This window comes from Paramisgurnus dabryanus, chromosome 18 (genome assembly GCF_030506205.2).
Source record: "Paramisgurnus dabryanus chromosome 18, PD_genome_1.1, whole genome shotgun sequence".
NCBI classification, from domain to species: Eukaryota; Metazoa; Chordata; class Actinopteri; order Cypriniformes; family Cobitidae; genus Paramisgurnus; species Paramisgurnus dabryanus.
In genome coordinates this window covers 14,400,917-14,424,312 of record NC_133354.1, presented here as the reverse complement: position 1 = coordinate 14,424,312, position 23,396 = coordinate 14,400,917, and the positions used below count along the sequence as shown (strand labels likewise).

At 36.9% G+C, this 23,396-nt stretch overlaps 3 protein-coding genes across 7 annotated transcripts; all 3 read right to left on the bottom strand.

Moving 5' to 3' along the window:
• Nucleotides 1–22: 22 nt before the first annotated feature.
• On the bottom strand, nucleotides 23–5,341 carry LOC135776250 (uncharacterized). Of its 4 annotated transcripts, none has more exons than XM_065286824.2 (11): nucleotides 5,057–5,341; nucleotides 4,881–5,002; nucleotides 4,695–4,798; nucleotides 4,291–4,535; nucleotides 3,080–3,613; nucleotides 2,806–2,968; nucleotides 2,551–2,671; nucleotides 1,965–2,105; nucleotides 976–1,084; nucleotides 741–819; nucleotides 23–615 (listed from the first exon to the last, which is right to left on the bottom strand). In XM_065286824.2, exons 1-11 carry the CDS (start codon nucleotides 5,161–5,163, stop codon nucleotides 469–471), a joined length of 1,872 nt encoding a protein of 623 aa, XP_065142896.1. In that variant the 5' UTR covers nucleotides 5,164–5,341; the 3' UTR covers nucleotides 23–468. The 4 variants fall into 4 exon arrangements, with proteins under 4 accessions (XP_065142896.1, XP_065142894.1, XP_065142897.1 ...); XM_065286822.2 differs by having other exon boundaries at nucleotides 103–615; nucleotides 4,291–4,550; XM_065286825.2 differs by having other exon boundaries at nucleotides 120–615; nucleotides 4,291–4,550; nucleotides 4,881–4,978.
• A 1,132-nt stretch (nucleotides 5,342–6,473) lies between these two features.
• Nucleotides 6,474–16,422, bottom strand: itpkca (inositol-trisphosphate 3-kinase Ca). The gene is made up of 7 exons (XM_065286821.2): nucleotides 15,730–16,422; nucleotides 12,264–12,363; nucleotides 9,108–9,321; nucleotides 8,560–8,764; nucleotides 8,096–8,197; nucleotides 7,816–7,887; nucleotides 6,474–7,727 (listed from the first exon to the last, which is right to left on the bottom strand). Exons 1-7 carry the CDS (start codon nucleotides 16,096–16,098, stop codon nucleotides 7,521–7,523), a joined length of 1,269 nt encoding a protein of 422 aa, XP_065142893.1. The 5' UTR covers nucleotides 16,099–16,422; the 3' UTR covers nucleotides 6,474–7,520.
• A 731-nt stretch (nucleotides 16,423–17,153) lies between these two features.
• ccdc61 (coiled-coil domain containing 61) lies at nucleotides 17,154–22,724 on the bottom strand. Of its 2 annotated transcripts, none has more exons than XM_065286820.2 (13): nucleotides 22,443–22,724; nucleotides 21,698–21,866; nucleotides 21,528–21,610; nucleotides 19,842–20,002; nucleotides 19,617–19,769; nucleotides 19,254–19,455; nucleotides 19,069–19,151; nucleotides 18,774–18,991; nucleotides 18,594–18,672; nucleotides 18,222–18,428; nucleotides 18,001–18,034; nucleotides 17,846–17,912; nucleotides 17,154–17,743 (listed from the first exon to the last, which is right to left on the bottom strand). In XM_065286820.2, the coding sequence occupies exons 2-13, from the start codon at nucleotides 21,843–21,845 to the stop codon at nucleotides 17,649–17,651; spliced, it is 1,530 nt and encodes a 509-aa protein (XP_065142892.1). In that variant the 5' UTR covers nucleotides 21,846–21,866; nucleotides 22,443–22,724; the 3' UTR covers nucleotides 17,154–17,648. The 2 variants fall into 2 exon arrangements, with proteins under 2 accessions (XP_065142892.1, XP_065142891.1); XM_065286819.2 differs by having other exon boundaries at nucleotides 22,500–22,722.
• Nucleotides 22,725–23,396: the final 672 nt, after the last annotated feature.

Genomic DNA, 23,396 nt, shown 5'->3' with positions numbered 1-23,396 from the left:
ATTAAACACAATTTCAAGTATTTTATATATATATTGCATTCTACAATTATTAAAATAATTTATTGTGTTTTTACTATGTTTTTATAGTTCGACTGTAATCATCAAACAACATATTTATATATTTTTAGTGTTTTTAATACAGTTTATCATCATTCAACAGATCTTCCAAACCCCATGTTTTCAATGTGACGTTACATTGTTTGATAAAAAAACATTTTCGTTTTTATATCTGATAATACAGGAAAATGGTTAAGCTTGTTTTTATATTTATTTATTTATTTATTTTATATATTTATTATAATGTTTTATATGTTTTTACAGCCTTATCTAGTCTAATTATACAATAAGAAGCATTAAAATATCTGTAACCTGTTTTTCAATAGTTGTCAACTACTGTATGTTCTGGTTTGTATTATTTAATCTTTATTAAAAGTTCTCTCTGCATATTTGCATGTCTTTGCTTCCGGCTCACTCGACCCCTCCAGGTGTTGCTTTTAAAATTTCGTAAATTTTGTGTAGTTGTGAAACCGCACAGAGGGACTCCTCTCTCAGATGCTGGTTGCTAATGCGAAGCTTCAATACCTCGGCCAGCAGGGCCACCTTGTCCCTCTTCTCCTGAGGACAAATGGACACATGATAATGAGCATATTTGTCAGAGGACAGAGGCACATATGGTGCGGATGAGTATGTTTGTCCCCTATCAGAGGACATTTTCATTTATAACTGTAAATGAAACTCACCTTCAGTAGATCACTGCTCAATCTCCTAAGCATTCCCTCCAGGTGAGAGAGTTGGTCGGGAAAGTCAATAAAAACATCACTGTAAAAAGATAACAAACATGCAAATAAAACTGAAGTTTCTAAGTGCATTTTATGCAATAAACATACATAGGCTGGTGTAAGTAACTCAAACATGAATTTCCTGTTTCAGTGTTGCATACATGAAAAAAATTTGAAGGGAAAATTATCAATTTACTCTGTATCTTCTTCATTGTATGAGGGAATGGAATGATGGTGTTGCGATGGTGTTCCTGGCCTGCTTGGTGCAGGACTCATTTGTGACAGAAGGGTTGCCATCCTTTGTACTGTACAGTAAATATATTGCAATCAATAAGTCGTTTATTTTGGTATTTAAGTGTATAAATGACACTGCATTAATTGCTTAAACAAAATTTTAAAAAAGTGGCAGCACAAGAAACAGCACAAGCGCAAAATGCAAACATTTCACAAAAATAAATGTTTTTATTGATAAAAAATAGCAGTACTGTTCAAAATGAGGGCAAAAAATTTTTTGGACATGGGTTTTATGTTATTGTAGCATGTCCATAGTTCAAGTGATGAATATCTTTATGGGGCACAAGGAAAGTTACATCATATTAGTGCTGCACAATTAATCGCATCGCAATCGCAATCGCGATGTCAGCCTGTGCGATTATATGACAGCAAAATGTTGCAATTATATTAAATAAATAAATGTGTGGACTTGTTAACACCAGCTTTCTGATAACAGTTTGATGATTTTCCTTGCTGTTTAAAAAAAGAAAGAAAAATTAACAAAAAAGGCAGTGCACGTGTGGCATGCACGTGTGTTGCGTGCGTTGTTACTTGTGTGTGCGCAGCACGGAAATAACAGAGCGAAGATGAATGCAGAGGAGATTGACAGTGATCTGGTAGCTGAAAAAAAAACTCTACGTCTGTTGTATGGCGGTATTTTGGATTTAGGATTACTGACACTGAGCAGTTACTACATCACGTGGCAATACCAAAACATTTCTAGTTTTACAAATACACATTTTAGCATTATCCCTAAACTGTGTGTGGATTTTCCTTAAAACCCATCAAGTTGACTCATGATACCATTCATTATAATCGCAATCGCAATATTAGCATCAATAACCGCAATGGGAAAAATTTCCCAAATCGTGCAGCCCTACATCATATACTCTACAATTTTGCTTCACTTACTCTCATAGGCTTGGGCTGCTTCAACCAGACTATCCCAGTCAAGTTGACAGGTTGTGTTTGGTAGGGGCATGGGTTCGGGATCAGGGTCTTGGTCTCCTTCCAATACCTCACATTCAGTCTGTTCAGGCATTGCCCAGCATTCTGGGTAAAGAAACTATTAATGTCTATTTGGTATTTGGTTTGCCATTGAACACAAAATCTTCTTAAACCACTTTAAACTTAAATAAAACTGTTGATAAGCAATTCATACCACTTCTAGAGATTTTTTATCTATATTATACAAATAATAAAAAATATACCTAAATAACATTTTTCTTAAATTCCTACATGTTGTGTGTATTTATCTATACGTAATGTATGAACACAGTACACCCACACATATATTATGCAAGCACAAACTTTTATTTTGTATGTGATTAATCGCGATTAATCTTTTGACAGCCCTAATTCATTGTAAAAAGCATTATTTTCCTCCAAATTTTGTCATTTGTATTCTACAGAAGTCATATTGGTTTGGATTGACATCATTTTCATTTTGGGGTAACTTATCACTTTAATGTGCTTCAGCAGAAGGAATAATGCTTGCCTGTGTTTTGCATGGAGAGATGGGTGGGTGTGAGTTCTGGGGACTCTAGATACGATTGGTTTACAGGACTGGATAACAAAGGACTGGCACAAAGCCCTGCCTCTTTTTGTTGAAAAGATGACTAGAAAGAGATAGAAAACAGGTTACAAATTTCTAGCAATACTCCTCACATACCAGCATTCACCAAAACAATAGTGTGTTTACACATTTTTGTCCTTGGTTGTTTATGGCTATGCATGAGAATACTTTACATACTGAATAACCCTGAGGGTCGTCCTCTGTCTCATCCATCACAATGAGTTTTTTCAAATCTTCTAGCACTGTGCTCTTGCGAATAGGTCGTGGGGAACACACTTCCCGCAGTGATGCAATCATTCGAGGCTGACCAAACACATTCTTTGAATTCATCTCTACCTGACTGAATAGTATAAATGAAGACATTGTTACTTTAAAGTTTACAAAATAGATTTTGTTTGGCTGTTCTTCTTAAACTAGGACATTTGTTTTTCATACTAACATGGCTGCTCACCTTTCCACATGATTTTTGGAGTTGTTTCTGACATCATGATGTCTAAAATCTGTAGTTTGTTTTTGACTGTTGTCTGGCTGAATCAAGCTGGTTTGGGGTTGGCTGGGTGAGGTTTGGTCTGGGTCACTCTGAGAGGATTTAATGCCACTGTCAACACTCAGACGAAATCTCTCCTGACTCAGCTTTGGCAAACTTGCAAGTTGGTCTGTTGCATGCTGGCACTCAGGAAACAAATGGGTGTTGATAGAAAGATGATTTGTGGTAGACAAAATCTCAGTGAATAAATCCTGGCTCTGTGCAGCCTGTTTGGTTAATGGATGACTGGAACTCCACACAGATTGATCATTTCTATAAAGTTTTATATTTGGCTCCTGTAGATTGGTAGAACCGTGGTCCTCTATTAGTTGTCGCTGACTGCAGTGCTTCTCGCTGGATTCATCAGAGTTTGTTGAGGTTTGAGAAATCACAGCTCTCATCAAAGGTGGCGTTTGCACCACCGATGTTTTAACCTTTTGCGGCTTGCAGCACAAGGGGCTAACAGAAATAAAACACAAAGACCATAGAAACACGCATATTGTAGACACGTAAAAACACGTAAACAGATAAACAGTGCAATGCAGGCACAAAAACAGACACATGATTTCATCCTATTTGAAAATATCCAAGTTGTGCAAATGCAAGCTATCCGAATCTGGGCTTCAATGATGGACAGCAACTGACTGGAAAGTGCTGGTTGAATTTATTTATAAATTGGTCAGGGACAAAGCCAATGCTGAGAATGTCCTACTTTTTAGTAACTGTCCCACCCATCACTGTGGGATCCCACAGGCAGGAGGGAAAGGGGGTGTCTAGACAACTGAAAGGACATTTATGCATTTATTCACAGATTTGTTGATCCACACACAGTTCATTCAAGATAAACAACCCTCCTGTTGCCAGGCCCAGTATTAAAGCTGCACTACACATGCAGGTACATCACTGGGGCGGTACCCTTTCAAAAAATGAAACGTACCTGTATCTAAATGGTAAATATTTTTAAACGGGTACCATCCCAGTGTCACCTTTATTCCTGACTCTGCACTATTGCTACAGAAAAGTACTTTTATTTGTTTATATAGTGTTAAAATAATATAACTATGTCTATACCATATATAATGTAAATACAAATAATACAAAGTGTTTTTTTTTCATATAATTTTGGAAAAGCTCACCCATGTTTGAGAACAGCAGTCCTTGAGCATGGAAGAGGCAATGTGTGACTATTAAATTCTTTCATGTTGCTTGTAGAAGATCCTTTTATTGCATTTTTTGTGGACAGTGCATCATCACAATGTTTGGAGCGTTGGATTTTTGGACTGTAGAAACCGGGTTGTACCAGCGGGTGCAGTTCATGAGTGTTCCTGGGTGACCAAAAATCATTGGCGTAGGGTGAAAATGCACTCGAGTCTCTATTTGGCTGGAGAAAATGAGCCTACAAGAAAAAAAAATATTTCTTTACAATACAATCAAAACACAGTAAATGCACAGATTTCTTTACTTATCCATATGCTAAAGTAACTTTAATCTATAAGAGATATTGTCTCAAAACCATATTCTATGTCAAATTATAACTCACTCTTGGCAAGCTGTGGTATGACCATCGTGCTTGTGAATCTTCCCTATGGCATTCTTGTTCGCTGCCAAGCAGTGAACGTGTGGCTGTTATCATATGCCATTCTCCTTATAAAACGAAAGAAAAAAGCAGTCATGTTTCGATCACAGTGTCATATCACTACCAAAAAAACAAATCTTGTTTCCAGACCTGTACTGTCTCTTGTTCTGGAGGGATTTAATCTTGTGAATTCCACTTGATCACTTGATGTCCATTCTAGGTTGTCATGTCCATCTTGCATGGGTGAACTACAGTGTAAAAGATCATAGAAACTGATAAAAGGAAAGAGGTTTAACCAGGTTAAAGAAAAGAGATAATTATCTTACCTCATACTGCTGCTGTAGCTAAATTCAGACCTGGCAAAGTGTAGAGGAGGTGGTGTCTTTGGAGGACTTGTAGACACAGCGTAATTCATATCCCAGAACGCAGACATCTTGGACTTAAAGTTCTTCTTATTAACCTTTAATTTTAAATCAAAAAAGACAAATGAAAACTAAGGCATGCGAGATGAATTTAAGACTCGAAGTGTCTCCAAGTCTGATTTTTTTGTGAAGAGATTCAAATGATGGCACAGAGCGCTCCGATTCAAGAGAGCAGGGGGAGAGAAGATCTTTGTGGGCTCTTCAGCAGCTGAATGAACAGAGGATGGGATTGTGTTGTCAATTCTGGTGGCTGTTGTTAGTGCTGTGCTTGTTTGCTCCAGGCAACATTAAATGCTATTGTGTGCCTCACAATAAATTGAAAATATAATATGGATTCCTGTATATTGCTAACAGCACTGTATCTATAAATTCTGCAGGCTGTTTGATTTTGACAAATACAATTCAGGAGGAGGTCAGATGTAAAACCCTCTATGTGCATCTGACATGTTTTCTTGTACTGTAAATGAACTTTTTTTAATCAGGCTCTATGTTTAGGTTCAGTAATTTCACTTTAAGGGCAATGAAAAGGTTAATTCTGAAATGAATTATTTTCACAAATGTCATTTTGTTGGAAGGCTATTAAATCAATTTGACTGTCTTTTGCTGCAAAACCCTCTAAATGCATGCAAGCTTTTTTTGGCAAAAACCTCCACTGGAAAATCAACTTCTTTGGACAAGACAGTAAACGGTGCCAAATCACTAAATATACAACTAGAAACAATGCAAATGATGAAAATCAAAATGTAAAAATAGAGCCTGAACCACACATAAGGGGTCTCTGTGATCTATATTTAGACACATTTAGGTTGCATTCAGGTCCAAATACTCAAAAGGGACCCAAGTTTGAATATGATCCACAGTCATTTCACATTTGTACTCTTATAAGACGTGGCGTTTAACGGATTTTGCCAACAAATTTTTTTTTATTTCTGAATGTCTGAGGCCGATATTAAGCGTATTTGAAGCGCAGTTATTAGAGTAACAAAAAAAATTTTGATAGAGGTGGTGGTTAGCAGCTTTTGCATCTAAGCTTCTCAATTATTAAAACTGTCCCAACCCCAGAATCATATTCATTGTATTGTGACACTTCTGGACGAAGCATTTTATAATTTGGCTCAAAGTATTTCTATTTATTCTGAACATTTTATATTTTAAAAACCAACTGAGCAATTTAATAAAAATCTTCCATTTTCTTAAAGATTTGAATGTTTTACATAAATGATTTAATAAATGGGGAGTGCAAGACTGTAAGCATAAATGTAAAGCTAGAATTAATGACAGAAAATATTGCTTGATGTCTTTATAATAAAAAACCATCATGTTAACAAAATGTTCATATTTATTGTGCTGACAGCAAGTAAAACATTTACAAAATGATCCAGCACGGAAAAAATCTCATGTTATCATAGCGATCTAGTAATCAGAATTGCAAAAATCCTTAACTAAAGCTAACAAGACAAAGCTCCCAAAATGATTATGATCACAGTCATGTCATATTACGCAACTAGTATACAGTACAAAACATCAATGAAGTGAGAGAAATTACCAGTGCAAACTTTATAGTGCATACGAGTACCGACTGTGTACCGTTCTGATGTCAAACATGTGCATTGGCAACCTTCAATTTTCTGCAGGGTTTGTTTAGCAGGTTTAGCAAGAATTGTAAATATTATACAGTACCTTTAGCAATCAATTCTTGCTTGCATGCAAATGTCACACAACGTAGGAATGTGCGCAATAAAATCAGTTTAACCCCGTGTGCAGTGTGATTTAAAACAGTGTTTACAGACATCATCAACAGATAATAAAACATTACATTGTCATGACTGTGAGAGTTTTGCGTATCAGCATTAAAACAGCCCTGACTAAAACACAGAACGAAGAAGTACTGAGATGTTGTGCATGAGGTGTGTTTGCACTTCAGATTTGCCTTGATTCAGCTCAGATTAGTAAACACTCGATTCAGTTCATACTTAACAAATCAGTTTCATTTGGTCACAAAATTAAGATGTAGGAAAACGTCACAGACTTTGACCTTCCAGCACTCCTCATGTAAGTCAAACAACTGCAATGATTTTCATGTGCAAGATTAAACTTTATAAAATTAAGCTAATCATTTACCTCAAACCAATATATATAAAAGCAAACTGCTTTAAATAAAAAACAATTTACAGTGTAAAATCCACAGGTGTGAAAACAACTATGTAGTGAAAGGTATACAACATCAGCAAGGTAAATTCATGTGTTGGTTAGTCATTTGGATTTGTAATAAATGTCCATGTCATTCTGTACATCTGTATTATCTTTACCCTATTCATCCCAGATGTAGTCTTCCATAAAATGACCATTTTGAAAATGATATCGCCCATCAGTTTTCTTGGATCATGTTGCTCAGAATGTCAATAAAATTGTCAAGACCCCAGAGGTACCCATCTTCTCTATTGCCCTCCACCCATGGGGTGCGATGGTCCAGGGTTAGAGGACTTGTCATGGGCACAGTCTTTCCAAAATCTATCATCCAGATTCCAGCCTTGCCAGTCTGGTCATGGACGAATAACAATGAGCTGCCCACCACCTGTAAAAAAACAAAAAAAAAAACAAGCTGTGCTTAATATCAGTTGCATATTAACATCAGCAGTAAAATGATGAAGAACAAAGCTGACCTCATGTGCTTTGAAGAAATCAGAGTTTTCCAACACAGTTCGTAGTTCCTTTAACCTTTGTTGGTAGCTTTTCTGTGAGAAGAAGAGATGAAACGATTACAAACTTGTTTGCATAATAGTTTAGAAATACATTAATGGTTTAAAAACACATTAAGGCCGTTCAACAAAGCTTAAAATCCCAAAGTGTTTTTAAAAAAAAAAGCTCGGTGGAAGCTGTGAGACCGGGAAGTGGCACAAAAACCTAATCGTCAAATAAAAGAGCCCCAACATAAATTCTTACCAAGATTAGCATATTATTGTCCACAAAGTCCTCCAGGGCTTGGACCACCTCATCCTTGTACTTTGTTCTCTTAAAGTTGGTGTTACAATTGCCATCTGATTTCTGAAGACAGATACAATATTGAAAAGTCATTATATTGTGAACCAAAACAAATAGGGGAGGTTCCCCAAACATAGTTTAGTTCAAGCCAGGACTAGGCCTTAGTTATATTAGCACATTTACGTAATTTTTACAAGCATACCTCACAATAAACATTACTGGTGGGACAAAATAATGTCACAGATATTTAAGCTGTTTTATTTTAGTTAAGACAGCTCAAACATGCATTTTAGTCTGGGACAAGGATAAGCCTTGTCTGGGAAACCACCCCTAATAGTTTTAACTACAAGTAAACTGATACCATCAGTATTGGCATGAGTCATGTATTCATAGAAATCCTTAAAGCACACGTTCATATCTTTTACCTTAATACCCTCAATGCGAAAACCCAGCGTGGCCGTTGAGCTCAGGGTTTCTCTCCATTGCATGTATCTGGTTTTGAGGACTGCCTGCCGGGCTCGCTCTTCAGCACTAGGGGCGTTTGGGTCCACGGCTATCATTTTTTCATACATGTCCTTGCGTGGCTGAGGACTCTCCCTGGCCTTTTTCAATTCCTCCTCCAGGTACGTCCTAAACACCGAATAACATTACCAAAAGGATACATGCTTGTTATGTAAATCTTTTGTCTGTTGTCTTTGAAACTGGTCTAACAGGAGTGGTATTGTGTCAGATGTAAACAGAGCCTTGCACACCGGCGATCATATTTCCTTCACAAATGTTTATCAAACTCTGGACACTGTCATCCGAGTAGTTTTTTAAGATGATATGCTCATGCAAACACAACAGCAAGGAGTCAGGTGCTCAGATGCTGAAGAAACATCCAGAACCAGAATCCTATCTGATGTGTTTAGTAACCATATTGTGGATATCAGTTACAATTATGGATATCAGTTAAAATTATGACATTCCTCACCGGCTTCCCATTTTGCAGTCCATGATGCAGGGAGAATCAAAGTCAGCGAGCAGGTCATCCATGAGGTTGTAATCCTGCTCATCGCGCTGAGTCACGCCGTAATATGTAGGAACAAACGGCCGCAGTGAATCGCTCATGAGTTGCAAAAAACACAGCTGCTCACACTCACAGTACTTCTTCAGCAGTCGTCCATCACTGTCTGTCTGAAAGTTTCCTAAAGTGCCAAATAAAAACATGCTGAGTCAAATTATAGAGATTCATCCACAACAGCAATTAAACCACTAAGGAAAACAGAATCATTTGTTTAATATGCAACACATACTGAAACCAAAACAGCAAATAGCAACAAATAAAGTTTAAAGTTTATATTAAAGACCATGTTAAAGACCAGCTTAAGTAATTTTTTATGATTTACTGTTTGGTACATAAAATCATCTTACATGTTGTAAATAACCTTGATATATTTTACATGGACTGAGTAAGACCATGTCAAAGATTGAAATCAACCTCTGGTATTTTTTATTTTTTTTATTAAAAAAATAATAAAACATAGAATCAATCATTCATTTCAGCATTTGAAATCATTCATTTCAGAAAAATCTGAAATTTATTTCAGTGATTTTTATGGCTACAACAACTTTTTTACACACGTATGTGAAATATTAGCTTTTTTGCGTTTTGATAATCGTTCTGAAACCTTCACAAAAATGCAATCATTTCAGCTTTTTCCAAAAAATTTTGTCTTTTTTAAGAAAATACCCATATTTAAGAGTTTAAAGATAAAATGAATCTTTTTCTCCCGTTTTGTTTGTCTGTTTGAAAGCAGAGGGTCTGTTTTTTCTTTAATATATATATTTGTATGTTTATAAATTATCAGAAGAAAATTTTTCTGAAAGGCACTTTGTGAAAATCACAAAAATGCTGGTGGGCAACTTTAAAAAAAAAAAGGCTGGCGGGGAATAAGTTAAGTGAAAACGCTTTCCTGCCAATGACAAGTTTTTCCGGCAATGCACATTTCCTATTTCCTAACTTATAAAACCCGGAAGTATCCCCTTAGGGCAAACAGTTTAATCTCTCTGTGTATGTTTTGATCATCGCTCTGAATCTGATCTCCTTCAAAAGTCTTTCACAAAAACGCAATTATCTCAGTTTTTTTCTCAAAATTCGGTGAAGAAACCTACCCATATTTGAAAAGTTATAAAAAACAAATAAAGGTAGGATAAAACATTTTTTTATTTTGAAAGCAGAGAGTTTGTTATTTCATTTGATATATTGTATGTTTATATATTCAAAGAAGAGCATTTTCTGGAAGGCATTAAACTTTTGTGAAAATTATAAATAATCCTGGCGCTAGCTGACAAATTTTTTTTAAATGCTGGCGAGGAAAGAGTTAAAAATAAATCTTAATTCAATGCAGAGCTTTAAGACAAATAAAAAGATAATATAATATTGTAAGGTGGTGCCAAACCCTGACAAAAGGTATTTCAAAAGCCAGCAGCAAATGGCTGAATCCACAGGGAACTGCTTCCTAATTCCTGTTGAATTATCATCTGAAACCTCTCTCAAAGAGTTCACATCTACCCCCCAAGAACACTACCCCAAGTTGTGAGACTGAAACCTCTCTCAAAGAAGAGTCACACACCCTACCACACGTTCTCATCCCCCTCTCCTCATGTTCTCAAAGCAAACTGTATATGGAATGCTACATTCTGCAAACACATGTATCTGAAACTGCTCTTGTTTGGTGTTATATGAAGTGTTTTTAATGCAAGTGGTACATCTGGGTTTATTAATATGACAACAGGATTCAATGTTAATCTGTGACAATAAATAAGTAAATTTAACCTAATGTTGGGAGACAACTCCCACCTTAGACATGTTGATCAATCACCAACTGTATGTATATTAGGCAACACCCCTGGGCTTACAAGAACCAATCAGCATGTCATATCACAATGCTTTGTTCTCTGGCTATTTAAGGAGATGTGTAGAAGATTTAGGCGGGACTTTCAATATCAAGAAATGCACCCCCATGATGCTGTCCTGGCACAGCATCATGTATTTTCATTTTATTTTGAGGAATCTGTAACCAGATCTTCATCTCCTTACCAGGTATGCAATGTTTTTTGATTGTTTCGCATTTGAATTGGAATGTAAATTGGCTTCTGAATTGTGTTTTACCTACCTGGTTAATAAATTGTTACATTTGCATTCATTCTAATTTGCTCTGTATCATTGACTCTTCTAAGTTACTATAAAGTATTACGATATCCTTTGTTACCACAAATCTTTGATCGGGGTTAATTCATGTTAATTAGATTCTGCCTCTTAACTATGTTGGTGGGCAGTCGCATGGACTATCGGAGTGATAGTTCTATTATCCATTTTATAATTACGTTGTTATATAGTCATATGATTTAACTATAGGCAGCTAGAAGGAGCTAAGCTAAACCTCTGGTTATAATTCAGTAAGTGGTGTAAGCGACTGTGGGGGCTATATGGATACTATTTAATGAGAGCACGTAAACATGAAACGGTATCATTAAATTGCTTTAGCCATAACCTCTAGTTATTGTATGGTCAGATTAATTATTTAACCTTAACTAAGTTGTTTTGTAATCGCATTTGGTAATTATGCGTCTAGAAGGAGCTAGACTGAACCTCGGATTATGGTTTTATGTTTTATATTTAATTGGCGATTTTTGAGAGCTACATGGGGACCTTTTAACAAGAGATTGACTTTGTTAAATTGCTTTAGCTACAACCTCTAGTACGGTCGAGTTTGTGTTCAGTACCCACACAACGGCCGGTGTGGACTGATATGACATTGGTAATCAAATGAATGAGTTAAATGAAAACATGAGTAAATAGAATGATCAAACGTTTATCCAAATTACATCAATTTAATTCATATTACAATACGTTTTATATCTTTGGAGTCAGATTATAAAGTTGCGTAATGTTAAAACCGGAAGCACCGGAAAAGACCGAATGCGCTATAAACCGGCCATGCCGTTTGGATTCCGTCGTTGGGCCAAGCGGATGGATGGGGTCATATTTGGACCTCCTTACAATATAAAGACACAAAAAATTAAAACTTAATTGGAAGGTAAATGTAATCAGCACTGCAGAAAAAGATGTAATAGATGATCAAACCTGCATGGCCGACCACCTGCACCCAGGGCGAGCGTTTCTTCACTGGCACTGAAGAGGGCGACCAGTTCACCATAATCTTTGACTTTTTCCATGAATCAGTCTGAGAATGGAGAGAGAAACACATGAACGAGATAAAGTGCATTTGCACTCATTACACAATACACAATTGATCTCCAGTGACTTGCTAGATAGTCATCTGTTTATGCTTTCTCATACAATAAACCGCACGAGGCTTTTGAGTTCATTCCCTTCACCTCTGACTTCAACAGGCAAACCCTTCTTTTAACCATGCGTCACAGTTTTTCCTCATGTGGCAAATCATTGACAACAATCTTGGACTGAAAGTCATCGAGCAATAGCGAGAGGCAGCAATTAAGATATGGGTAATTGTAGAAGGAAGTTTATAAAACATTTACAAATGGCACTTATTTTCCAGCCTTATAAAATTTAAGAGCCAATGTAACATCACTTCATTTAAATCATGCCAACTAAATGTGAGTACTGATACAGACGTCATTGTTTTGTTGATATAGTTTTCATGGCACAATTTACAAAATAACTAGGGGTGGATATTGCGACCAACTTGGCAATGCGATTTTTCTTTTTTCTTTTTTTAAATGGTTTCGATGATCATGTGGGTTTATTTATTTGGATGCAGCAGGCGTAGTGATATTAAGCACTGCCCGAAAATAGTCCCCTGCCATTGAAAGTAACCAAGGGGACTATTTTCGGGCAGTGCGTAATATCACTACGCTAGCTGCAGCCATGTTACATTAGCAAAATCACAACTTTTAATTTTCTGTCGGCCTTAGTACACAATGTAACTACAATAGAATCAAGTTTTAAATAGGAAAAATATTGAAACTCTTTGGTTATTTTTTAGCACGATGCTAATGGTCTAATCAGATTCAATGGATTGTGCTAAGCTATGCTAAAAGTGCTAGCGCCAGACCCTGATTTCAGCTGAATGGATTCCAAAACGGTAAGAATTAAATGTTTAACTGTAAGGGAGCTGGAAAATGAGCATATTTTCAAAAAAAGTGGAATGTCCCTTTAATGTTATGAAACTTGTGCTTTGGCTGGACGTGTTTCAAAGCGCGCTGTTATTGTGCACAATCACAACGGGAGTTAAACTTTCTCTCCAGTACATAACTTAGCTTAAGTCTTGCATTTTGTGCAGATATATGCACGTTGTATAATAGATTTATGTTGTATATAAGGCTAAATATTATGTAGAGTGCGTCATATAGAAAGTGCTTCAGTTTGTGTTTATTAATCCTTTAGTTTCACTTCATCACACAGCTTTCCTGTTGAGGTTTCTGTTAAAAACATTTAATTCATTAATAATCTAGTATGTGTTCTTTGTTTTGTCATAGTTTCTTCAAAAAATACGTTTTATTTGAGTGTCTTTAATAAAATATTTTCATTTTCACCATGACGTATACGCCCCGCCCCCAGTTAATCGAGTACTCGTTTTTCAGACCTACGGATTAATCTAAATGAAAAAAAAGACATAAATGCACATTCCTAATGACTGTATCTTCAGGGAATTTAACAATTCTGTAAATCTATCAAGTTATAATCACCGTGGCAGACTTCAAAATGAAACTAAATGAGGTAAACAACTGATAAAGGCCAAATCTTACCGTGATCTCTTTGCACTTTGCACTCTTGGGCAATGGAAAACCAGTCAGACAAGAATGAAATTCTCCATAACAAATCAGAAAAGCTTTTTCATACAAAGCTGGAGGCTCATTCATTTGTTGACCACATACGTTTGGTTTCAACGGAGCAATGACATATATAAGCATTGATTCATGTAATGAGTTTCTGAAAAGGTGCAGTTTTCACATCATCAGCAATAGAAGTGGTTAAGAAAGAGCACAATACAGATTTGTAAAACATCTTTATAGTTATGATGTATTAGCTTTTGTATACTAGAGACACAGTGTTTACTTTGGTCATTAAGGTATCATAAAGATAAACATCTTCGCAAGAGACATTTGTAAACTTTGATGCTACTTATAATGGGTAAATATTGGAAAGAACACATGCTGGGTTAAAAGGACCCAATGTTGGGTTGTTTTTATGCAACCATGGGGTATAATTACCCAGCAATTGGGTTAAACAACCAAGCATTGGGTCAGTTTTAACCCAGTAGTGTGTTAACCCAGCCATTTTTAGAGTGCTACAGTATGTATACCTGACTGTAGTATGATCCTAACCAGAGATAAAAAAAGAAATATATGAAAGAATGCTGATAACTCAGAAGTAACTTTTCAACAATGTTAACCGGATGCCAATGATGTTAATCAGACGTCATCATCAGAAGAACATTACTTAACAACTGCATATTTCTGACTCGCACGCACTTACTTTCCTTTAGTAAAAATCCCTTTTTTGTAAAAGTGCAGTAACCATGGTTTTGTCAAATTTATTGCCATTTCTATTATCAAAGTTTACCATAAACATTATGGTTAATCTAAGATAACTGTGAGACCATAGTAAATTTGTTACTGCCATGGTTAATTTTCGTAAGGGTTACTCAATCATTCATGCAATCCATGTTTGCCCTTCACAAAATTATTAAAGTAACTAGATTTCATAATTATACCCGTTACTACATTTATTGTTGTTTTACACTGAAACTGCAATAACAGCAATGACAAAACACAAACTACCATGGTATTTGGAGATGTATCAAGTTAGTATCATGGTATTGTAGGACTGTATTCATGGCAAATGAATATAGTAAACATCCAGTAACACAATATGTACTATGGCATTACCACCTGATGCCATCCCTTCTAAAATAAACAAATCAAAGCAATTGTAATGGATGTAATGGCTATAATGGAAGATGTATTGGTTTTAATAGAAACAATAATGGTTTCTGATTGTATCTACTCGTAATGTGTTGGGCTGAGCTCTATCATGGGATGTTATCTGATAAATGGGAACCATCAACAACGTTGAAATTCTACTGGAATAAGGCCCACAACACACTACATGAAGGGGTCTTTAATGGTATTACTTTCAAAATGTAGTATACAGTAGTCTATTGTAGTATTTATACTATAATTTTTATAAACTAATAATTAGCATAGTATACAGTAGTACTAACTATAGTAAATTGATAAACTGTAGTATACTTTAATATCTACTATAGTGAGGTTCAAATACACCATATCTATATTCCCCAACATGTATTTCCTGATGAAAAATAATATAGTATGCTACAGTAAACTGTAGTATACTACAGGTACGTAAGTATACTACAAATTATATAACTACTGTAGTCTACTGTAGTATAGTAGCCTACTATTTTGTGGTACAGTAGTATCTAGAAATTTTACAATAATTTTAATTGGGAAAACAAATCTTTGTAAAATCAGTGCGTCACATCGAAGGTGCAAACGTGGTACCATAAATAGAGAAACAATAACACTAGATTTTGTTCTCTTACCGTGATCGGTTCACCAGGACACAGTCCGCCGTCCCGCGTCTGATTATAATCACCGTAACCCATGAACTCCTCTTCACAGTCCTCAAAAGACGAAGCGGGTGATAGACCTATGGACGAAGCGTTGGAAAGCTTCCGCAGGGCAAGAGACGAGGCGGGAGAGCCACTGAGTCCGCTGTCCGAGCAGATGGATTCATCGTCGGGATGATGAGATCGTCCGTGGGGGTCATGCTGGGTGCCACACGGCTCACATGTTACCACCAGTTCTGGAACAGGCACGCGTCCCCAGAGTTGCCCCACATGTTCCTCTGAATGGTTGTGGTGGTCACCCATACCCGGGCAGGGTGCTGGAGTGTCAGGCGATTTTGTCATCACGCGTTTGATCTATAAAATCATTTGGATTGTCGGTGAGTTGATCAAGATTTGGACAAATCTAACGCTTAACTGTTTCACGCGGGGTATTGCATGCGCAGCTGCAGAATAAAAACAATATTGGTGTGTGCCACCCTCAGCGTAAAGCTCTTTATTGTCCTGACCACATAAATTTTGTTGCAATGTAAAAAAAAATGCTCGAAATAATTTATAAAGCAAATAAACGGCAATTGTTAGCGTTTCCACGATAGCGTAAAGCGGTAACCTTTGCTCTGTGATACACTTTTTGTCACAGCGTTGTTAAACGGCAACGCCTAAGCCCCGCCTACTTTTATTTAAAGCTACAGAGCTGCTGAATTCAATTCAATTATATCGGAATTAAAGCGCCACCCAAAGGTTGGCAGGAGTATTAACACCTGCTTTAGAAGGCGTTGTCGGTACACATGCGGCGCTGCGCAGATTAAAATGACATCAAAGCTGCGCTTTTGAATTCCTATCGCGATACTTTATTGCCATACATAGGCCGACCTGTCTGCGCAACTCTGCACGAAGTCAAACATGCCTTTGCTCCAGGCTACGCTAGAAGCTTTTCGTTTGGTCTGGTTACTTTGCATTCTCATATGGATGAGATATTTAAACATTTATGTGGTTTCAACTACACCTCGGCTAACGTGTTTCTACTTTTAACATTATAAAATATTTTGTTGGGTTACAAAAAATAGACACAGCAGCACACATTTCAAAATAATTAAATGCTTGCGAATAAAGCAAAGTACGATAGACTAAATGTCTCTCACATACACATTTACATGAATGCGTTTGGCATTCAGTTTTATCCAAATCAACTTCGTCTGTTAAAAACAAATATTGATTTATGTGCATTCCCTGTCAATCAAACTCATGGTTTTGGGGATCTCAGTATTGTTTTGATACATTAATAATACTGTATAAATAACTTTTAAAAAATACATAATTACAATGTTATTTATGGCATATATTAAATTATGCCATGAGACATTATTCTAAAGGTTGTGTAGAATTTTAAAGAAAAGGCATAAAGAGCAAACTTAATTTATATATAAAACCTTGTTTTTCAGAATTTCAACAAAACAACTTAAAAATGAAGGATCATCTAAAACAGACAAACACACACTAATAATGTTAAAAAAAAAACACACACAGTGACAATCAATATACACTATTTCATAAAATATACACAGGAATGTATATAAAAACAAATAACAAACAAACACAAACAGTATATCCTGAGGTCATGCTTTTGGACACTTCTGGTTTGCTTCAAGTCTAATATGGCAACAGTCGAAAGCACTCCCTCCTCAATTGCATGTTGTACGTCTGGTCCAATTCATACATTATAGATTAATAAAGCAATTGGCATTAGAGCTTAGTCTCTCTGATTTGATGGCTTCATGTTACAGGTACATCTGTACACAGCGTTTGAATTGTGTTGTAATGATTGTCCATGTTACTCAGTCACAGTGATAGCTTGTGCAAAATTCCTAGATGGACATCTTTATCCAATGGAAAAATTAGTGCCCTGTGTCAAGGTCCCGCATATAGTCCTGTAGGGCCTGGAGTCGAGCATCAATCTCTGACAGATCAGCACCTGTGTCAATAGATGTGTCTGTGGAAAAGAAATATCTTTTGTAGCTTTTTCATTTAAACACCGATATTATTATACACATGCGTGTACAACAATATAAAAACAAGACGCTGTTTGGGATACCTGCTGCTCTCATTCTTTGTGCAGGAGTGCTACACATTGGTTTTTTGTTTAAGTGTCTTCCTCTGGTCTAAAAGAAAAATAACATTAGCTGATAATCACGCCTGAAATGTGCTTTTTAAAACCACAATTTTAACATTATGCCCACTGCTACTCACCACAGCTGGCCCATTAAACCCCAGTTTTCTTCCTCTGCAAAATAAACAGATAAGTAGACAGCATTATAAATGAAGCCAATCATACGGCAGCTCATTTACATATATTGTTTAAGGTATCCCAGCAGCCAGAATAATTTCATGGCTGAGAAAGATGGTGTTAAATGGTCATGTCTTTCATGCAAGAAACCTAACTTTATATCTGGTGTTTTTTAATAACTCGCCTGCTATTTAGAGGCTTAGCAAGCTCTTCAAACTCGGCTACAGATCCTTCAGAAGAGCATCGACTTCTCCTGCTCTCCACAGATACGCTCCTTCCCCTGCCAGCACTTCTTTCTCTCATCAGCTGAGGAACGGGCTCTCTGGACCGTGAACGTCCTCTTTCCATCAGAGATGGTGAAGTCAACATGTCCCTTCTCATCTTCCTCTGACTTGGAGAAACAAAATTGTACATCAAAATTGAAAGCTTATAATTCACACCTTTCATAGTAAACAGTATTTCTGCTCACAGAGAAGGCAATGCTTGCAGAAGAAAGACAATGATAAAACCGCAACAAAAATGCACTAAATATACCCTAGAAAAAAGTGTGTCCTACTTTTTCAGCTCTGCTTCTTTTTGGCGCCGTTGTCTGTCATGAATGTATGATGTAGGGTCAAACCGAGGTGCACGTGACCCTGTGATATGAAATTAAGTTAACAAACAGAGCCACTACCCTATCCTGAACAGTTATTCATAATCTTAAATACAGTATATGTGCTTTCTTTGTTACGTTTACCTGTGGGAGATGGTGAGGGTCTGGGGATGCAGTTTCGAGACCCTGAGGAATCTGCTCTCCTAACTCTCTCCTCTGACCTTTTGGCCCTGTCCTCCATCCTCTCTCTTGAGCCCGAACGTGCCCTTACACAGGTCAAACTGCGCTCTCTTGACAAAGAACGATGAACCTCCCCATCGCTTCTGAGCCCACTTCGATTAGACATGACTGGAGTCGCCCGCCTGTCAAATTCGGAAAAAAGGATAAAATAGTTGCTCTCACTTGAGCAAAAAAAATATACAATAGCAATTAAACTTACCCACGCCGTAACAAAGCCAACTCAGTGGTTAGACTTTTAACACGAATCCGAAGAGCCCGTTCTGATGCTTTGAGTTCTTCCAACTAGCATCCAGAGTTAAAAAGTGGTTGTTAAGTTGCATTGTACGATGCATGACTGCAGTCTCGGTTTATCTCATCATATAAAAATATCCTGCTTGCACACACCTGTTCCAGCAGGATGCGCTGTTCCTGGCTCCTCTTGCTTGCCGAGCGTTGATTTTTTGCCCTCTCCTTCAGCAGCTGTTCCTCCAAGTTGCGCACGGCATCTCTGAGCACACGAGCCCCGGGAGTAGAACCGACCCCTACCATCTGTAGACGGTCCAGAGCCTTGGCCAAGGCCTCCTTTTCATCTCTCACCAAAGCCAGTCTGATTAACACAAGGTAAACAAATTTTTAACAATGGCAATATATAATTTTAAAGATGCACACCTAAATTATAGCCCAAGAGAATTTGGTATGCCTTTTTTACTTTAATGAAACTATACACTTAACACCATTAGCATATCACATAAAGAAACAAGAACTGACTCAGCGCGTAGCCTCCGTGTTTCTTGGTCCGATACTTTGTGTTCCCCTTTTAATCCGAATGCTTTGAGCTCAGCTCTCAGAGCTCTGATCTCCTTCTGCAGCTCCGCTGGATCAGGTTTTCCAAGAAATGGAAGCGGAAGAGGATAGTGTATCCTACGTAGAAAAATACAACTTTTTAAAACTGGTCATTGTTTTAAGAGTGATTGAAATAAAAAGCATACAGACCTGTCGAACTCCACAGTGTAGATGAGGATGAGGTATCGCTTTGCACTAAGAGCAGGGGACTGTGGCTGAGCACGAGGTCGCCCGACGACACCGGCCTTTCGGTTTCGGAGAAGCTCTAGGTCTGAATAAGTCAATAGGTCTAGGGTCACTGATTCACTAGACTGCGAAACAAAAAAAATTAAACAGTTGGTACGTTTACATGCAACCAAATAATCCGTTTGTAATCAGCAGGAGAAAAGTATGCATGTAAACGCATGAATCGTAGTATTTTTTAAATCGGATGCAAAAATACCTTGTGGACATACGCAGAAAATTTTTATATTTACCTCTTATATCACATGATTCCCGTTACAGAAAAACACAATAGCAAGGCAATAGCATCACGTGCATTAAAGCAACACCAAAGAGTTTTGGCTCTTTGCTCCCCCTACAGGTTAGAAGCGTAATTGTCCATTACCCACTGTCATAAATACTGAGGCATAGCTGGCTCTGATTGGATTGTAGGTCTGCCGTAAAGCAAGTTTTTGTAGTATTCACTCGGACTACAGGACCACTACCCGACGTTTGGAAACTTCTTTAGTGCGGTTTTGGCCGATAGAGGGCTGCAAAGCGAATGTGAAAGTGATGTTCACCCTGTTTAGAGTTGATGAACGACTGAAACTGTTTTGGAAGCGTTATTTTAAGGTAAAAAAAAACTCTTTGGTGTTGCTTTAAGGTAACTTTAATGGGGTCACGCGCTGTACCAAATTCTGCAGCTTTGTGTAAACTTTTAAAACATTAGGCTACTTAAAGTAATAAAATAGCATTGTGCCTTTCGAAAAGTGTGTTTTCATTACCTATATCTGAAAACTCCTTAAAAATAACTTTCTCCAACTCAGTTTTGACTTTTAGAGATGCTGTCCGCAGCGTAGCGTTGCCAAGTCCTCTGCTTTTTTGAGTTCAGATTTGGGCTACTGTTTAAACTGTTTCCACCTGTTGTTGTTTTCTCGGGTTACAGATTAAATGATTTCATTGCTTAGTTATTGGTATTTGGGCTGTGAATAGTCATTGGGGTGCTTTTGGGCTAGTTTTGAACATCCATTGGGATGGATTTAATACGCTAATCTGGCAACCCTGGGTGTATGCTTGCGCAGACTTTCGGATCGGATTCTATATAACGTACATGTTAACAAACATTTAAAACAGATTGCAATGTTTTGGTACATGTAGACTGTATCGTCGTAACATTCAATCCTATTAAAAAACGTCGGACTGACAAAATTTTGTGCATGTAAACGTAGCCAGTGTTAGTAAATGTGATTATTCACATTAAGTGAGATGGTCAGTGACTTCACAACCAGTTATACTTCATAAAAAATTTATAAAATGCCTAAATGCATTTGAATATCTGAAATGTGAGGATTCAAAAAAGTAAAATATTAAGAAATTTGCCCTTCAAAGTTGTCAAAATAAAGTCCTCAGCACTGCATCTTCTCACAAAAATACGTTTTTATATATTTACAGTAGGAAGTTAACAAAATATCTTCCTGGCTCATGATATTATTTACATAATATCCTAATGATTTTTGACACACAAAAAAAATCAATAATTTTGACCCATACAATGTATTTTTGGTATTGCTACAAATATATCCATGTTTTTTAAGACTGAGTCTTAAAACTAAGTTGCAATCCCTGTGGATCTACCTTGTTGACTGCAGACTCCAGCATGCTGCAGAACACGGGAAACTGTTTAAAATTCCCAGTTTTCCGGGTCAAGTCTTCAATATCTAATTGTGCAAAACAGAAATGGGGGTTTTAGACAGAAAATATCATTTAAACAAGAGCAGACTAAACTTGTAAAATACTCCACTTACAAGCAGGATCAAACTCTCCTCTCCACTGGTCTGCCGTAACAACATCTGAAATCTCCACAATCAGCAACCGCTCTGCCAGTTCCACCTTGACAGCAAATTCAGATCCTCGAAATTTCATATCATCCTTCACAACTGTCCCAACCTCCATTGCTGACCACTGTTTGATAACCTATAGGAAATCAGTGCACAAGGTTGTTAACATAAACTCAACAGTTTGTATTTAATGATATATATATTTAAATTCGGCTAAAATAGCCAACTAATGGCTTTATTACAGACACATTTAACAAACACACACAAATAGTGCACAAGAAAACAGAGTGAGATTCATTTAAACCAAACAGCCTTCATTATAAAGCTCTGGCTTCATAAACCAATGCATTGTGTTGTCCATACCAAATACACATCGAGCTGTCGGTTACAAATGACAACTTGAGGTACTGGCATGACACTGGCACGATTTGGGTCATGAACCATTTCAGTGGATGAGACTGACATTTTTTCCACTTCATTGAAATGCGTTCTTTTTAAAGCTAAGTAGAGGATGTAACCCAAACCCACTTATTATTCATATAACAGTTAAGCTAACAGATGGTTGCCTTTTTTATCTTTGTTACCCAGAAGATTTACAGATGTCTGCAAAATAGATCGCAAAATAAACTATATACAATAACAAGCATGACTAACAAAGACATCAAGCGCAGTATTTGTTGAAAGTTATAGAGAAACGACACTACCGAATTACCGTGTGTTACGATAGATACATCTGATTCCACACACAACTAGCACGCTAGCAACCTACCCGTTATTGGTAGAAGTGCGTTAGGCAGCCACGAGCTGTACGATTAAAACCTACATTTAAAACGTCGATCAAAATAAGACAAAAAAATAAACAGACACATCAATATGTCTTCTCTGCTAATTTAGCGAAAACATGTTCAACAAACCGGTCGTTGCTCAACTCGAACAACTAAAAACAGCGGCTCAACGACCGGGAATTTAAAACTCCCGCCCCCATCTGGTAAGATTGGTCAACTCGAATAAATGTGAGAATTCTATTGGCTCTTTTGCTCATCAATCAAATAAAAGCTTTTACTGTGGTAACGCCCTCGGTCAACCCCTTTACACTCCCCCAACGACACCAGGCAAGTTTGAAGTCGTTTTCAATCCACAAGAGGGAACTATTGCTCTATTATTAAAGCTTTCATTTAGGTCAATAATTATTGATCACAACATATCACAGTTAAATATTTCGCATGAAAGAACATTGTTGTATTTTACAGCATTCTATAGTAGTAAAGGGGTAGTTCACCCCAAAATTAAAATTTTGTCATCAAATACTCTCCCTTATGTTTCTTTATTCTGATGAACACAAACTAAGACATTTTGATAAAGGATGATGGTAACCACACAGTTGACGGTACCCATTGACTCTTTTTTCATTCCTACTATGGAAGTCAATGGGTACCACCAACTGTGTGCTTACCATCATTTATCAGAATATCTTATTTTGTGTTCAACAGAATTAAGAAATTCATGCAGATTGAGAATAACAAAATGTTGAATATATGATAATACTGTGGTGTACTTCAGTTTTTTAACCCTTACCATAGTAAATATTACAGTATTAACTCATTTTACTACAGTTTATTATAGTAAATACTAAAACATACCATTTTTATTTGGGTTAAATGAAATG